This window comes from Lotus japonicus, chromosome 6 (assembly GCF_012489685.1).
Source record: "Lotus japonicus ecotype B-129 chromosome 6, LjGifu_v1.2".
In the NCBI taxonomy this organism is placed as follows: Eukaryota; Viridiplantae; Streptophyta; class Magnoliopsida; order Fabales; family Fabaceae; genus Lotus; species Lotus japonicus.
In genome coordinates this window covers 52,540,464-52,558,677 of record NC_080046.1, presented here as the reverse complement: position 1 = coordinate 52,558,677, position 18,214 = coordinate 52,540,464, and the positions used below count along the sequence as shown (strand labels likewise).

General features: G+C 36.4%; 2 protein-coding genes and 1 long non-coding RNA gene across 3 annotated transcripts; 2 read left to right on the top strand and 1 right to left on the bottom strand.

Annotated features, from left to right (window-relative positions):
* Positions 1-1,532: 1,532 nt before the first annotated feature.
* LOC130725544 (uncharacterized) lies at positions 1,533-6,814 on the top strand. Its single transcript, XM_057576763.1, has 4 exons — positions 1,533-1,634; positions 5,887-6,094; positions 6,161-6,422; positions 6,760-6,814. Exons 1-4 carry the CDS (start codon positions 1,533-1,535, stop codon positions 6,812-6,814), a joined length of 627 nt encoding a protein of 208 aa, XP_057432746.1.
* A 160-nt stretch (positions 6,815-6,974) lies between these two features.
* LOC130723134 (uncharacterized) lies at positions 6,975-17,212 on the bottom strand. Its single transcript, XR_009014192.1, has 3 exons — positions 16,050-17,212; positions 15,725-15,868; positions 6,975-7,546 (listed from the first exon to the last, which is right to left on the bottom strand). It is a non-coding gene; the product is annotated as an uncharacterized LOC130723134 (long non-coding RNA).
* LOC130723133 (probable flavin-containing monooxygenase 1) lies at positions 9,825-12,732 on the top strand. Its single transcript, XM_057574092.1, has 5 exons — positions 9,825-10,358; positions 10,579-10,819; positions 11,397-11,575; positions 11,667-12,016; positions 12,106-12,732. Exons 1-5 carry the CDS (start codon positions 9,897-9,899, stop codon positions 12,446-12,448), a joined length of 1,575 nt encoding a protein of 524 aa, XP_057430075.1. The 5' UTR covers positions 9,825-9,896; the 3' UTR covers positions 12,449-12,732.
* Positions 17,213-18,214: the final 1,002 nt, after the last annotated feature.

Here is an 18,214-nt window from a genome sequence, read left to right as displayed (position 1 = left end):
AAACATTGGTATATCTTACCACTTCATCGGATCCTTGCTTGGAGATGAGACACCAACATTGAAAAAATTTGTTAGAAGCAGGAACCTAGTAGACATGGTAACATTGAAGAAGATTATTACTTTATTCACTTCAGAGTATGTAGTAGTAACACGGAATAGTAAGGAGTTGTATCGCTTCAAAGATTTCTAACTGGGTGGGATTCATCTAAGAGATGGGTGTTTTACACAGTAATAGTCATAATGCGATATATCCTGATAAAGAATTGAACATTCATTTTAAGTCAAAACACATCGATATATAACCACTTCAACATATCTTTGTTTGAAGATAAGGTGTTAACACAACTTTAACTGGCCTACTAGAATAACAGATCAGAGAAGACTCTTGTATATATTAATCGAAGTGTGAAGATCGACTGAAATCAGTCCACTATTGAAAAAGTAAAAAAAAAAAGTGATTTGGTCACCTTTAATATTTGAAATATCGTATTTTGTGATGTCTAATGTTTTACCAATAAAATGATACAAGAGGAAAGCAACATGTACACACAACCAAAAGAGAAACCATCACTATTCACTAGAGTTAGATCCATGCTCTCTTGGGCTTGAAATGTTAATTAGTAATAATGTTTTACATACTAAAATATTTACATTTTAACCGATAAACTTTAGAGTTATGATTCATTTATACTCACTTCATTTTCACCTTCATTATTTACTCATTATATATCTTACTTTCTTTCTCTTTCTCTCCTCTCTGTTTCCACCATAATTTTAAACTTTAATAACAAATGGGGGCAAATATAAATAGTGTAAATACATTGTTATGATCGATATTCGATATAATATATCTAGTGGGGGGAAATAAATCATGGCTGATAAAAACATAATATATTTGGATCAATCTTTATACTGCTAACGTACACTAAACTTTAAAATCAAGTGGGGGCAAATGCCCCATGCCCTCCAACATAAACCTGTCCCTTATGGTGTTTCATGTGTACAGTGTGATTTCGCACGTGTTAATTAGATACTCAAGTGGTGCCATGAAGTGGCTCTAACAGCTCTGAAATGGGGCCTTTCAATCGAGAGTGTGGTTCTACGTACGTGTAAGATTCTAAGGATATTGATGATTCTTTTTCTCACAAGAGAAATATGAATAATTGGTGATTTTAGGTTTTTAAAAACCTAAACAAAAGACCGTGTGTCCCTCCATTGTCCTATACATGCAGACAAAGTTCATTCAAATGTTGAAAATAAGTGGAAATCAGACATATTTTAATGCAAAAATGGAATGAGAAAAGTTAAGGGTTATGGTTTGCCAATTTCCTATTTCTATTTTAAAAAACAAGGTTAAAAATATGTTTGGTTAATATGTAGAAAATATTTTCTTTAATTTTTATTTATAAAATATCATCAAATTAGAAAATAAAAAAGTGGTTTTCATTTTGGATGAAAATGAAAATGATTTAAAGTAGTGAGATAAAAAGCAGTGTTAGTGAAAGTTGATGATGGCGGTGGTAATAACGATAATGATGAGTGAAGATAGTGGCAACAACAGTGACAACAGAGGTGGTGACACTGACGGTAATGACAATAATGACAGTGGCCTGGTTGCGTCGGCAACAGTAATGGTACTTATGATGACGGCGCTAGTTGTGGTGGTGGTGACAGTGACAATAACAGTGGTAGTGCTGGTGGTGGCTGCGACACAATGAGAGTGATGGGTGGCAATGCTGGCATGGAGGTGGTGATAGCGGCGACAGTGAAGGTGGTGTGCTAGTGGCCACAATGGTGGTAGTGACGAAAGTGGTAATTGTGATGGTGTTGATGACAATGACAGTAAAAGTGAACACTTAAAATTTATAAACACACATTTTTTATATTTTGAAATTTTAAAATAAAAATTAATTTCAGAATACGAAAGTAAAAAATAAAAACAAAATATTTTTCAAATCAATCGGTCAAGACAAAATGGGAGTGATGTATTATTTTCTCTAGTGTTTTGTAGAGAAAAGTAGAAAGAAGAGGGGAGAAAAGTTAAAATGAAATTTTTTTTGGTACATTGGAAAGATAAATTGCGCCTGTAAGGAATCGATCTCTGGACCTTCCCTATCAAATTCATATGTCCCACAGCTCCTACCACTTGAACTATCCTACGGCGACTTAAAATGAAAATCCTATCAAAGTTGTATCTCATCATGGATTGGAGAAAAAAAATTGAATTAGAGAGGCTCACTCTTTTTAATTTTGATCATCTATATTCATCTCTATCATGAAATCCACTTAATTTTGTTTCATCAATGTTACATAAAAATAATACTAATTATCTTTCCTTTTTGTCTTACCACTTTTCTACCTAATCAAACACACATAAATAGTTACAAATTAAGTTGTTGCTTGTTAGTCTAGTATATAGGCAAATTAGACCTCATAATGGTGAGCAGATAAGTGAAACTCCAGAAAATTTATTTATATTTATAGAAACAACTATATTTTTTGATTTTTTTCAAACAGGGTGGAGATATTTGCGTCAAAGTGTAAAAAACCAAAACATACCTACAGAAAATTGTTTTTTTAATGTCTTTCCAATTCTATCTAATTAAATATGGGCAAATAGCGAACTATATTAAAATTATTCCACCTTTGAACTATATTTTTTTACCACTAATAGTTAGCATTTTTTTTTGAGAAATTCAAAATATGATATTCACAATATATTTTATATATGCTAAAATTAATTCACTCTTTTAACTTTTAATATATAAAACCTACTAGTTTCTTTTCTTTATTTCTATCAAGTTATTAACCGTTTTTTTTACATCATATAGAAAACAGCAAAAGGGGGAAAAAAGCGATACCTACCCAGCTACCCTTAGAATGACCCTGCCACCACTGAAGAAAGAATATACTTCCGAATATATGCATCTTTTAGAAGTTACCAAAAAATCTTTAGAATCCAAATTTATCCTAAAGTATCCCCATTATAACTAGTCTTTTTTCTACCTTCAACAAAAAATTAAGGCTTTGATAAATATTTCAAGCATATTTTTTTCAAGTAAACCTGCAATTCATGTGTTTTGATTGGCCCAAATAGCCAAAGACTAGTAGCATCTCAAACAGCTAAAAAAAACTTACAACTATGTTGATTAATCAATACAATCCTCGACCAAAAAAACCAGAACAACCAAAGCGAAAATATCAAGTGTGTCTGAAGTCTATACATCATAATCAAGGTAGAATTAATAAGGTCTAGATCCACTATTGGTTTCTAATTGAGCTAATTTGAACATATTTTTTCAAGGGAAGTAAAATATCATTGATTAGTAGAAACGGACACAGAAACTAATACATTACAGTTAAGAGTTAATTATAAAAAGGCCAAGAGAAATTTTCTCAATCCAAACTGAACTACAATAAGTAAAAACTTTCTTAATCAGAGAATCGGTAACACGATTACCACCTCTATGAATCATTAATAAATTTAGAGGATTATATTTTACTATTATCCACATTATCTCTCCAATCATGCGTGCATTATCTTTTCAAATTGGATCTGGTCAGCTTATTTTACCAAATCCATATTATTTCCAATTATTGCATGCACTCCTGGCTCTGGTTAAAGTTAACAATCACTTATAGAGCTAGGAGTAGCATCCATGTGTTTATTTGTTCATTTTCTATTTACATATGCATTCATTTTAATGAAACAAAAATACTTTCCTATTAAGAGGAAGAACAATTTTCAAAATTAAAAGTTCCTGGTATTTTTGTAGACAAGATCCAAAATTGGGATAAACCGATAGAGGGAAGGTATTGAAGAATGCTCAATTGGTGATAGTGATATAGCTGGAATAAATAAGGTCATTATTGCTAGCTTATCGGTGGAAGGAATCATGGATGTAACAACACCTTAATATGGAAAATAAGAAACCGGTGGGATTAACTTTTGATGGCCCAAATGATGTCCAAATATTTAATGTTTGAACAGACATAAAATATATACAAAGACTTGGCAATTGACTGCTTTTGAGAAGCAACTTGTGTGCGTGTATCAAAATCATATCATGAAAGACACAGGTTTTTAATCAAAATCATATCATGAAAATCCTCTCACATTCGCTTAAGTTAAAATTTTGTGTCTATTTCTATCTTCACATATGAATTAACTAAATAATATAGATATAACTCTTTAAGAGTTTGTGAAAAGAGAGATAAATAGAAAAAACGGACATAAGAGAATTTTCATCATGATCCCCAAGTCGTTCTTATTTTTATCCTTTAGTTTTGGGCGAGAGGTTTTGGTTGTTAGATGGTAGATAGGTGCATCAGGGGATGAGTTTAACGTATTCTTGTATGGATTGATTGCAAAGTAGAAGAAAAAAATAGTGTCATAATAATTTATACTAATATGTGATAACTGATAATTAATTAAATTAGTCTGTCATGAGAATTGATTATTCAGTCAGTTAGTTGATTAATTAGTAAAAGAACTTTTTTTTTTCTACATGAAACATTTGAGCCACCCATCTTTACCACCAATCCACCATTGCCATCTCTTCTATCACCCTCATCGGAGCCACCCACAACTAAGCCATCAATTTTTACCATCACCCCCTTAGACACCCACCAAATGGCGTCTATTGTTGCCATTGTCGTACCCACCTAACAGTTGAACATTTTTTTAAGTACTTCAACACTACTAAAGACTGGAGATACATAAACTCTTGCAATTGAATCGGTATTCTCGTTTCAATTTAAAAAGTATATTAAAAAATAACTTACCATATAGAACAGATAGCTTACTTTAAAAGATGAGACGTGTACTAAAAATTATTACCCTATCAAGCAAGAAGGAAACGTAGACAATATCCCAACGGTCGCTTTGTCTTCTCTCTTTTCCATTTTCACACCAATTTCATATTTTCCCTCCTACCATTTTAAGTCAAACCAAATGAAACCATGATATGAATTTGTCGAATGAAGCATCATCACACGTCAGCTTATGGTGAAAAATTGTCCCTCTAGAATGATATTTCTTTATGTAAATTTTATATTCATTTTCGATAATTCTAAGGAAATTGTTATTCAGACCCACATAGTTATTTAAACCCAAAAAAATCTGAGAAATGTCAAAAATACCTTTAATGAAAATAAAAAAATTTGAAAAATATCCCTCCCTCCATCCTCACCTTCTTCCTAATGCTATGTTGAAACCCCTCCCCCCTCTCACCACATTCTCTTTCTTCTTCCAAACCCACTCTCAACTTCTCACATTGTTGCCGGCCACCGCCTCCACCAACGTCGCCACCGCCGCCGTCGTCCTCACCCAACACCATCACCAACGTTGTCACCGTCGTCGTCATCCTCACCTGACTTCTCCTCCCTCGTTGTCGTCGTCATTTGTGAAGGTACTGCACTCTAATCCTGATCTAGATTTATCGCATTTCCATTAAGCGTGAGCACCGTACTCTTTGTGTGCGTCAAATTCGCACCCTGAAAGTGCGACAGAGACGCACACTGAGAGTGTGTTCATCTGTTATTCTTATCCCGACGCATTGTTAAACCGCGTCTCTGTCGCACTTATAAAGTGCGTTTGTGACGCGCGTTCAACATGCGATTAATACAGTTCTGGCCTGTAACAGAAACAGTAAACAATTTGCAATTTTTGTTTTGTATTTCAGGATGAGTCTCCTTGAGTCATATGAAGTGGACATGCCACAAGAAAGGCAATTAGCCAATGTAGAAGATCGACATGATGTGCCAATTGCAGTGGACTACACAGAACAATTTACCACAGACAGGGGATTTTCATAACCAATGAGTGAGTTTATGTCAAATAAGTTGAATTTATATGTGATGTGTATATGTGTTAATATTTTGTAGGTTATTGCTACTCGGGAAGTGCTTTTGGATTGGGCTAAGAATGTAGGAAAGCAACTAGGCTTTGTGATCATTATTAGAAGGTCTGATTGTGGGAGCAAGGGTCGTGGGAGTAAAGGCAGACAGTTGGCTATTTTGGTGTGCGAGATGAGCGGCAAGTACAAACCGTACAAGCCTGTGTTGGTGCGGAAGGGGACAGGAACCAAGGAAGGTGATTGTCCGTTCAGGCTCAAGGCGAGATACACATCATAAGATGGTTTGTGGAGGTTGAATGTAGTACGTGGCGACCAAAACCATGAGCCAGTCGAGACTCTGGTTGGCCATGCCTATGCCCGTCGCCTTACAAGTCAAGAAAATGATATGGTTGGTAAAATAGTTGACAATAGAGTGAAGCCAGATAACATGTTGCTGGCATTGAAGGACCCTCAGAATCTGACTACCATAAGGCAAGTGTACAATGAGCGGATGACACACATTAGGGCCAAGAGGGGACAATTGCCAGAGATGCAGTACTTGATGAGGTTGTTGGAGGAAGACAGGTACACGCACTGGTCCAGAACTGAAGAGGGTTCCACGGTGATCCGGTCCTTATTCTGGGCCCATCCAGTTTCTATCCAACTATTCAACCAATTTCCTATTGTTGTCTTGCTTGATAGCACGTACAAGACCAGACCAACAAGTATATGATACCATTGTTGAAGATGGTTGGCATGACATCAGTTGGATTCACATACACCATCGGTTTTGGATACATGTGTAATGAACGTGAACCTGAAGTTACATGGGCACTTGAAAAACTAAGGGGGTTGCTACTTAGGAAAGAGGACATGCCTAAAGTCATGGTTATTGACAAAGACACTGCTTTGATGAACGCAGTTACAGCCACATTCCCTACAACAGCTCACTTGCTATGCCAATTCCATATTGCTAAGTGTGTGAAGGCAAAGTGCAAGTTCACTATCCAAGACAAGGAGATGTGGGATGATGTCGAGGACACATGGAATAGAGTCATGTATGCAAAGTCAGCGGAGAAGTTTAATGCAGGCATGGACTTCTTACGTTCACTTGTTGGGGAGCACTCTGACCTCATGAATTACATTAAGGAAACTTGGTTGCCGTTTAAGCACAAGTTTGTGAGGTATGCGATTGACTTTTATATGCACATGGGTAACACAACTACAAACGGGTACATTCTTAGACACCGATATTTCAATAAGTTTGCTACATTCATTAAGTATGTATTAATGTTAACGTTATAACTTTGCACAGGGTTGAAGGTGCACACGCAAAACTGAAAGCGTGCATCAAAGATAGCAAGAGTGACATGTGTGCGGCTTGGGCAGCTATACATAGGTGCACACTTCTCTAGCATACAAGGATTAATGCTGCTTTTCAGACAAGTATCTTCATCAGAGAGCATACATTTAAGGAGAAGTTGTACGACAACCTGCGTGGTGTAGTCTCAAGATATGCCCTCATGTTGATCGCAAAGGAGAAAGCGCACGTTGGAAAATGCGGCTGCACTATCAGGAGGACACACGACCTGCCTTGTTCACGTCGCCTTGGTGATAGAGTTATTAGTGAGAAGTAGAGAGGGTATTCCAACCCAACACAAAATAATATGTGAGACAAGGCACAAGCAGTGAAAATTGTGACTGCATGCCTGAAAAGTACCAGAACAAAATTGTAAGAGCTATAACAATAGAATTAAGAGGATAAGATCTACCTTTCGAAGCTTAATAGAATTAAGAGGACAAAGAAAAGGCCCCATAGACAAATCAAAACCAGCGCTCAAAATAATACGCACACCTTTGTCTTATCTTACTTAATACATGTATTAAATTTTCTTTTTTGAAATTTTATCGTACAAGTATTAGTTATTATAATGCTAAAGAAAGATTATCACATTAAATAATTTTTCTATTATATTTTTTATAGGCAAATATTAGTTATTATTAATGTTAGTAAATTAGTCATTTTTAAGAGTTCGAACTTTGAACCCTTTACCCTTCACCCTAAAAAACTATTATGTCTCATAGCTCTATTATATGAGATCTTACCAGTTATAGCTATAAAATATTTTTTTTATTTTTTCTGTAATTCATTTCCCCGTACTTTATTTTAAAAGGCTTAATAGCTCTTTTGATCTCTCACCTGTCACAATTTTACACTTTTGGTCCCCAATAAAAAAATTAGCACTTTTGGTCCTCTATACATTGCTTATTTATTTGCAAAATGATCCCTATTTGAACTAAAACGGTAAAAGTGTGTAAATGTGAGGGACTAATTTTACTAATTTTTTTCTAGAGGGACCAAAAGTACAAAATTGTGATAAATGAGGGACGAAAATAGCTATTAAGCCTTTTTAAAATTCCACTGTCTGGCAAGATATTGTCATCAAATAATAACAAAATTGTTATTTACACGAGGCCCGACATATCATTCTATAGATACCATCCCATTCAAAGGGAAATCCAATAGGCCCTATATAGGGGTGGGAATAGGCTGGGCCTAGGTAGGCTTTGCTTAAATAGGCCTAGCCTATTTAAAAATCTTAAGGCCTGAGCCTGGCCTATGGCCTATCAAAGGCTTTTTTTCGAGCCTGGCCTGAGCCTTCCGAAAGGCTGGCTTGGCCTGGTAGCCTGTTTAAAGGCCCGTTTCACAACAACAGTTTTACGTTTGTTAACAAATTTATCTGTAAAGAAGCTATCAAACTTATAAGCTAACGGGTTAAATTATACTAAAATAATCTTTCAACGATCAGACTTATAATATTATTAGCTAATAAGTAGTGAAGAAACTAAACGAGATTATGTTGGTTTCTTAGAGTTGGAGAGCCAATTTAAAATCACACTTCATTTTTAAAAAGACTTATAACTTTGACTCGTTATATAAGTCAATTTGCTTAAATATATAAAAATCTCAATAAGTATATAATATCAAGATATTATAATAAATTTCTAATATATAGACATCATCAAGGGTAAAATATATTTATACTTATCATATTTACAATTTACCAAAAAATACTAATCATATTTACTTAAATAGGCTAGCCTGTAAGGCTTACAAGACTTGTTGAATGGCCTGAGCCTGACCTTTTTAACTAAATAGGCTTTTCAAAAAGCCTAAGCCTTGCCTATTTACCATTTTGGTCTGGCCTGGCCTGGGCCTGTGGTAGGCTAGGCCATAGGCCCCTACGAACGGCCTGGCCTATTCCCACCCCTAGCCCTATATTATAAGCTATCTGCCAGCAAGACACCCACATTCCCCATCAATATATACCAAATAATGTTATGTACACACCTCTCACCTCTTTAAGAAGAAAAGAAAAAGTAAGAGAGAGAAAATATGAGATGTGATAGATAATAAGAGGAGAGAGATAGAAATAAAAAGATGTGTAAATAGAGTGTTTAAAAAATAAGGTGTGTATATATCATTACTGATATATACCACACGTTAATTCATAAATAGTTGAATAATTTTTTTTTATAAGCATAAATAGTTGAAGAATAGCAATCCATTCACACTTATTTTTTTCTTCATTCTATTTCACTTATTTTTTCATTCTATTTCTCAAATTTTCTCAACTACATTATCTATCATATCACTTATTTCTCTATAATCTCTTTCTATCTCACATTTAATGTGACTGAAAGAGAAGTGTAAATGACTCATTATTCATAATTGAACATAACCATTAATGCAAATTTCCCGTATCAACCCCCAGCACACACACACTGAATCAAAAATCATATAACCAAATCTAATGGAAACTTCCACAGTCTATTTTTGTATTTGCCCCTGGCGGCCTGGTCCTCTGCTCCACGTAGTAAAAAATTTACTCACGTGTCTTGTTAGCGATATAATATCATAATAATTAAATTAAAGCAGCCTCATGATTTCTAACTTCTATATATAGGATATTGATACATCTTTCAGTTCCACAGCAAAAATACTCACCAATTAATAACTAGCCTCATCATCAATAGCCTGTCCTTCCAGAAGCCCCTATGGATACACTAAACAACCAACCAATTATGGTTTCCAAAATTGCCATCATCGGGGCTGGAGTGAGTGGCATTGCCGCTGCAAAACAGCTGAGCCACCACAACCCTATTGTTTTTGAGGCCACAGATTCCATTGGTGGGATATGGAGGCACTGTGTGTACAATTGTACTAAGCTCCAGTCTCAGACTTGGAACTATGAGTTCAGTGACTTCCCATGGCCTAAGAGGGAAAGTACTGACTACCCTTCTTACTTGGAGATTTTGGAGTACTTGGAGAACTATGCCGAGCGTTTCGATCTGAACAAGCTCGTGAAGTTCAACACCAAGGTGTTGGAGGTGAAGTTTATAGGGGGACAACAGGAAGGGTCCGATTTCGGACGCCTCCCTGGTGACCATGGAAACCCACTTCCTGGTAATCCTGTGTGGGAGCTTGCTGTGCAGACCAATGGATCAGACACCATTCAGGTCTTTATTCACTTTCAACTCAAAAGCTTCAACTCATCATTGGATCACAATAACTAACTAACTGGGGTCACAGAAATCAGAACAACACTTCAAACATGATATAACTGGATTGAAATGACCTATCCCATTTTTGCTCCCCTTACATGCAAAACTACACAATTTAACAATGAAAAGTAAAATAGTTTTAAATTAAGAAACTTATTTGGCTACTTCATTTCAGAAATACCACTTCGAGTATGTTGTGGTTTGCACTGGAAAATATGGTGACATACCCTTGAAGCCATCATTTCCAAACAACAAAGGGCCTGAAGTGTTCCAGGGTAAGGTCCTGCATTCCCTAGATTACTGTAAACTTGACAAGGAAGGTACTTCAGAACTTGTCAAGGGAAAGAAGGTTGTGGTGGTCGGTTACAAAAAGTCAGCCATTGATCTAGCACTCGAGTGTACCCAGGCAAACCAAGGTAACTATCGACTCCTTTTTTATTACTATGACATATATGCGCATGTTTGTACTTGAAAAATATCAATGCATGCAAACAAAAGTCTATTCACAATATTCAGCATGGACAAGTAATATTGCTAAAAACTCTTCCACATTATTTTTTAAGTAAAGTAAATATTATAACAAGTGTACACGGAGGATAGTCCATGATTCTTGATTTTCTAAAGTAATTAAAACTTATGCATGTCTTTTACTACTTTTTTTTAATGCTATTTTATTTCTAAATGCCACCTGATGTCATGGTTTTGGAGTTGTGCAAGAATCATGCTCCATTATGATTTTTTTTTTGATAAACCATGCTCCATTATGATTTGAAATGAACTTTTTGCATTAGCCGCCTTAAAGGAGACTGCATGGATAAAAAAGTCCAACGGTTGTTACTTAAATATTAAAATCTTTGTCCAAAGAAAAAAATATATATTAATAATTGGTTTCTGATGTAGAATTCCTTGACCTTCACTATCCTCATTTATTTTTCTTTCTTAAGTTTCAAACATGGTGTAACAATGGTGTTTTTTGCTTAATTTGTTCCAAAGGACCTGATGGAAAACCTGTCACCATGGTAGTAAGAAGTTTACATTGGACACTTCCCCATTATCGGATTTGGGGAGTTCCCTTTTTCTTGTTCTACGCTACAAGATCTGCTCAATTCCTCCATGAAACTCCAAACCAGGGTTTACTTAGAAGCCTTCTCGGCCTCGTTCTTTCTCCAATGGTAAATAACTGAATCATTTGCTAATTCCCTTAATAATATAAAGCTCTTGTGGCAAAAGCTAATGATTTTTATTTAATATGGTGCTCTTCAGAGACGTGGAATTTCTAAGTTCATTGAGTCCTATTTGGCCTGGAAACTTCCTTTGGATAAGTACGGGTTGAGGCCAGATCACCCATTTGAGGAGGATTTTGCATCTTGTCAAATAGCTATCACGCCAGACAATTTCTTTAATGAGGCTGATAAGGGAAAAATCATCTTCAAAAGGGCATCAAAGTTTTGGTTCTGGAATGGAGGAGTTGAATTTGATGACAACACAAAAATCGATGCCGATGTGGTGATTCTTGCGACAGGTTTTGATGGGAAGAAGAAGCTCAAAACTATTTTACCAGACCCTTTCCGTAGCTTGTTGGAGTACCCTTCTGGTCTCATGCCCTTATACAGGTAATTTAAGGTTGTTTTAGTTCATTTATTTCTAGATATGTCAAACAAATAGTTGAGGATCAATAGCTGAGTTATTCTATTTATGGCAGAGGAACTATCCATCCGTTGATTCCAAACATGGCCTTTGTGGGTTATGTTGAGAGTGTTTCAAATCTTTACACTTCAGAGATGCGCTCCATGTGGCTAGCAGGACTACTAGATGGTAAATTTAAGCTCCCCAATGCTGAGAAGATGTTGGCACAAATATTTAAGGACATGGAAGTAATGAAAAGGTCGACCAGATTCTGGCAAAGGCAATGCGTTACAACTTGGGGCATTGGCCACAATGATGAAATATGCAAAGATCTGGGTTGGAATGCATGGAGGAAGAAGAACTTGGTAAAGGAGGCATTCAGCCCTTACTTCAGTGGAGACTATAAGAAGGAAGACTGAGCATTAAGTTTACTAAAAAGGAGGGTTGGGAATATTTGAAGTTTATAACAATTCTATTTGTGGTTGTATTACTAATATGATGTGTTAGAAAAAATAACTGCATGTCTTCTGCAAAGAGATATATAAGCAGTCTGTTTGGGATTCTGTTTAACAAGGGATGAAAAATTGAGGAACTAGTTTTTCGTACAGTTTTTCATATCCCTCAATTTTTCAAACATTCATGGTTGTGTTTCAAAGAAGTAGTTATCATTCCTTCAATATTAAGTCAATGTTCTCGAGATAAATCCTAAAGTTCATTGAAGCTTGTAATTCCAACAATAACTCAACATTGATTACAAAGATCTTAATGGAAACTCAATTTGCCAATTAAAGCTAAAGTTGCAATAAGGCAGAAGATACTGATATGTGACCAAAGTGCTGTTGTACCCATGAAGCAACGATTCCTACTTAAAAACATTATAATTGTTTGCTCTAACCCCTCCCTATATAGCATAACGTATATTATGACCACCATGTGAACTAATTGCAGAATCAGTTTCAGCTACCATAACTAGACGTTGCAAATTACTCTCAGTTTATTTTGGGTGTGGAAAAAGCCAAGTTAGCTCCTACCAATGAAGTAGAAGAAACACTCTTCTACTATTGTCCTAATCAGGAGAGGATATTCTCATGTGAAAATTCTCTCACGTTTTCTGATGTTGAAGTTTTTGTGTCTATCTTTCTCTTCATATGTTAAATAGGTGTGTTAAAATAGATGAGTTCATGTGAATAATTATGAGGAGAGAAATAGACACAAAAACTTAACATGAGAGAATTTTGACATAAGAGGATCCTAATCCGCTATAATCAGATTGAGCTTTGCCCAAGGAAACTGTCAAAGGACTATGCCCTTTGGTGTGTTCAAGAGGTGACTAAAGAAAACCATTAACGAAATTCAAAGAAAATGAAAATCATTTTTTAATCAAGCAAAAGCATAAAAATTGTTATTAAATTGTTGGCAAGATTACTGCATATTAGAATAAAAAAACTACAATTAAACACAGAAAATGATAACAAATAACAAACAGATAAAAACAAATGGGACTCTAGGTAAAAGCATTCGTGCAAGAGACTGAATCATAGTTGTGAAACATTGCAAAATTCCAGTCACAGGAACTATGATTCAAACACAAGACCTGCAGTTTTTCACTTGATGTTGAAATTGAGACAAGGGTGAGGGTTGGCCTGTGAATGGTGTGGTTGTGGGTTAAAATGTGACAGCTGTTGAGAAATTTTCATTCATGTTTGAGTATTTGTTTCTTGTGTTTGTACGCGAAAACGAGAGTGGGGGCTCTTGCCCCTTGCTTGAAGCATCAGATAATGAATGGACACTGATTGCACGATGGTAGTGCTGCAGCGTATGCATGCATTGTCTTGGAAGAAAGGGAAAAACGGGGGAGACCAGCATTGTCTAACAAATTCACAATTTCTCACTAATAAGTGATGAATATACCCATCACAAGCACAAATAATCTATCACTAAGGGATAACAGCCACAAAACATAAAGTAGTTAACCAATTCTCCATCACTGATCAATTATTGACAGACACATTATATCACCTGCTAGTTAAGGAAACATTCCACTTCAAGATGTGTTTCTATTACAGATCAATGATGAAAGTGTCCCCTCAATCATCAGTAACCTTCACATTCAATCATTATTAATTTTTTTTGAAATGGACTTTGTATATCTATTTTAAATAACACCCAAATTCATTTAATTTGAACTTGTATTTTCAGAAATTCCATCAATAATATGTTATCAGACAACCTCATACATATGTCCTGCATTGTTTGGGTCGGTCGAGCGGATAAGTCGCTATTGAAGGGCCTCAGTCTCAAACCATTCTGGAAAGCTGCAATACAAATGGTTGGGTTTTTATTTGTAGCATGCAATGCAATGTTATTAAATCTAAACAAATATTATTTTAAAGATTCACCAGGCTGCTGCCGAATTTTGAACAGGTGGTCAGAGTTACTCGATGCGCTTGTTTAGAAAAGAATTGTGTTAGGAATCTTCTTGAGAACTCTGCAAAATTCATGATGGAATGTTTGGGAAGACTGGTGAACCATGTCAACGTCGCCTTCTTGAATGTTCCTAAAAAATACCTTGCACTTAAATTGGTCGATCCCTCTATCGATCAACATCTTGGTGTTGAAAACTACAAGATGCTCTTTGGGAACAGAGGAACCAAGCCATCATGCGAGTCAAGCATCAACGTCTTAAAGTTTTCTAGAATTTCCATAGAGGTAATTTCATTTGAAAAATGTCAACAGTCAATGAAGATGCCTTCATTTTGTGGCTCCTTGTTCTCGGGTAAGGTTTGTCATTTGAGTCTGCAGCAATTAGTTCTATTGCGGTAGGTCAGCCTGGCTGATCATCCGGTCTCGAATCAAAGCTTCTGAGACTCCTTATTCACCACATGGATTAGAGCCTGACAGAGCTCCATTTCGGGTGAGGACCAAGTCTCCTAAACAGAAATCATGAACCTCGAAATGAGGTCTGGGAAAGTTTTACCAGACCCCATGGTGGGTACCGCTTGTTCACGAAACTTATGGAGAACAAGGTCAGTCGATTGTACACCTTACTCATCCCTTGCAAGCCAAAGTGTGAATTGTTTGATCAATTTCCCCTTCTCTCGTATAAATAGCCTTACCCCGTGCGACCTTGTAATTAATGTCATAAAGGAAATTACATATGTTTGGCCTCATTGACGTGATTTGCAGAGGTAAGTCAACCAGGGAAGGACCCTGGTGTACTCAAATTGGGGCACTCACCCCCCAAGAGAAGAAATTTCCTTACTAAAGTAGTATTTAAATAATGTATTTGCCCCCTTAGAAGATCCCTATGGGCAATAAAGCTTTCTCTACCAAGTACTTAATGCAGCTACATATGAAGATTACTTTTGAATATGAATATTACTAACACCATTAAACCTTTATCTTTCTTTTATTACTTTTGGAATACTATCATCAATTTTTTTCAAATCTTGTGGAAATACTGAAATACTATTCCCTTTTTAACATTCACCTATCCCATTAAATACTATTCTGTTTAAAATTCTAAAAAGTGTGATGATTTTGTCCATCCTCTGTAGTCTCTGAGCATGATTCTGACATTTTGTTTTTGCTAAATGCATATATCTTGGCCATTAAGAATTTTTTTTATCAAACAAACAAACAACCAACAATTATGTTGTGATCCATTGGATTAATGAGCAAGAAAGGAGACTTACCTCACAATCTCTGATGCTGAAAGTGAACAAAGCCATCTCAAACTCTAATCTCACTATTCTTATCCAACTCGATCGTGCTTTTCAATCTTTTCTTCGAGTAACTGTCCTTCTCAGGATCAAATCATGAATTATAAGACCTAGGTCCTGTTAAAAATTATATTAAAACACAAATATCAGTGGAAAATAGCAAAATTAGCCAAATCTGCCAGCAACCACCTTGATCCAGGTGCAATGCAATGAAATTGGACTATGAAAAATTGAAAACCCTAAAATTCAATGGAACTCGAATTGTTCGAAAGTGGTAAAAGGTGAAACGAAAGCTTACCGCAAATTCGAAAGTTGACGATGATTGTGCAGAGAATTTCCAGATTGTGTTCCGCGGAGAGTAGATTCAGTTGAGAACGGAGGAGAGGGCATTCTGGTAAGAAGCAGCAACTGGAAGAGCTTCTCCGGTCTATTCTCTCCCGTCTCCGGAATTTGGGCGCCAAGAGAGAATTGGTGCGGCGGGCAAAATATTACCCGAATTTGAAATGCTATGAAGTTTTTTCGCTTAATTTCAATTTTGGTCATATAATTTTTTAAATTCATAAGTTTGGTCCATGTTTGTTTACTTTTTAAATTGAATAACGCCAGTAAAAAAAGTTGACTTCTTGTTCTTTAGCCCCTGTTTGGTTCAAAGGAGAGGAGGGGAGGGGAGGGGAAGGGAGGGGAGAGATTTTAATACTTATTACGTTTGGTTCATAGGAGGGGAGGGGAGGGAAAATAACTTATTTTTATTTGATTCATGAGGAGAGGGAAGAGATTTTATGATTGAAATTACTTTTATACCTTTTATATATTTACTTGAATTTAACAAAACAATATGTGGTTTAAAAAAAACAACACAATATAACATCTTCATCATCAACAATTATTCTTCCCAAAGATGGTATAGCAGCAGCCAGGATGGAATATATAATATTGGTATGGTGGAACAGAAGAAGCAAGAAGAATACCCGAATAATGAGAAAGCAAGAGCAAGTGGGGGGAGGCGTTGGCTGATAAATGAATCTCCTAATTTTTTAAACACCAAAATGGAATTCAACGATGACATAAAAGACAAGCATAAGAAGAAGGTCCCTTTTTTCAATCTTGTAGAAGAATGAAAAGCAAAGCCTTATCCTCATACGCATGCCCCTGTTCCTCCCGCACAGTTCTGTCAATACTCACCACAATCTTTCTCATTTTCATACCAATTGTCTCGCTAAGCGCCACCAACAACCATGCCCAGTGCCCACCATCTTCATGCGGAAAAATCCACAACATATCGCACCCGTTTCAACTCAGAAGGAGGTGGTGGAGAGAGACCGGAGAGGGGGGCGGCGGTGGTGGTGGAGAGAGACCAGAGAGGGTGACAGCGGCGGTTGGTATGAAGAAGGAAGGAAATAAAAGAAGTGAAATAAGAAAGGGAAACCCGAGGACAAAAAATTGAAATTTTTAGATTTGTGCAAGGTTAATTTTGTCCAAAATTTATTTCCCCTCCTAATTCCCCCACTTTTGGGGGAACAAAAAATTGAGGTTGGAGGGGTTTTGCTCCCCTCCCCTCCTAAAGTTTGAACCAAACAAAATAAGATTTTAAAAATCCCTCCCCTCCCCTCCATTCTCCTCCAACCAAACAATGCGTTAGAGTAAAAGTAAGAGGCTCTCCTCGGTATCTGCGACAGAGCACAAATAAGAGTGCTAAACCACAGCGTGAGGTATCTGCAGAAGACACTTTGATGCTCAAGTTAATGAGAGAGCGGTGAGAGAATCTTAGAGTCTTAGAAGAACCCATAGATTATAAGAATAATGAGTGTGTTAAGTAAATGAACTACCACACACAAGTCCAAGGGAAGTCTTTGTGTAGGTGTTTTCAAGCACAAGGTTAGCTCTAGGCCATCTTGCTTAAGTGTTGTATCTCGATCGTCATGAGTCTGCTCAAACACTAGCTAGGATGAGATTTGTCTTTACTAAGTCATTCAGTCCGCCCTTATGGCATTTGTGTATGTGCACGTCCTTTGGGTCGTATGGGATGTTTTTGGACCTCTCGCCTAGTAGTTGATCGGAGCAGTAGCCTTCTAGCTTGGCGTGTCAATTTTGGCATGTCAAGCTTTGGAAGTTCTTGCGGGAAATACCTATTTGGGGAATCTTTTATCCAATTATGCTCGGGTTTTGCTTGCTTTGAACATACTCTCTTCTACGGGTTTCCAATTTTAAAACTTCAATAGTGGAGAAACTTTAGACTTTTGTTGGAATGCCAAATTTACCCCTGCTCCAAGGAAAGGTTTTTAAAACTCTTTACAAGGCAAACTACATATCATTTGTTGAGTGGTTCTTACCCTTATTTGTTTGCTTCTTTGAATTATTGTTGGACGAAAGCCTTGAGGAGTAAGTTCGATTCATTTCGCGCTCAAACTCTCCTTCCATATTTTTCTTGTGTGCTTCTAAGTGTTTCAGTTCACCGAACCTTTT

Bases quoted from the DNA above. Each gene is read 5' to 3' on its own strand.
- LOC130725544 (XM_057576763.1), top strand. From the start codon at position 1,533: ATGATGAGTGAAGATAGTGGCAACAACAGTGACAACAGAGGTGGTGAC. The intron at 6,095-6,160 runs GTGATTGTCCGT...GGTTGAATGTAG, and splicing joins GGGGACAGGAACCAAGGAAG to TACGTGGCGACCAAAACCAT. The intron at 6,423-6,759 runs GTACACGCACTG...TGATGAACGCAG, and splicing joins AGGTTGTTGGAGGAAGACAG to TTACAGCCACATTCCCTACA.
- LOC130723133 (XM_057574092.1), top strand. From the start codon at position 9,897: ATGGATACACTAAACAACCAACCAATTATGGTTTCCAAAATTGCCATC. The intron at 10,820-11,396 runs GTAACTATCGAC...TTTGTTCCAAAG, and splicing joins GTGTACCCAGGCAAACCAAG to GACCTGATGGAAAACCTGTC. The intron at 12,017-12,105 runs GTAATTTAAGGT...TATTTATGGCAG, and splicing joins GGTCTCATGCCCTTATACAG to AGGAACTATCCATCCGTTGA.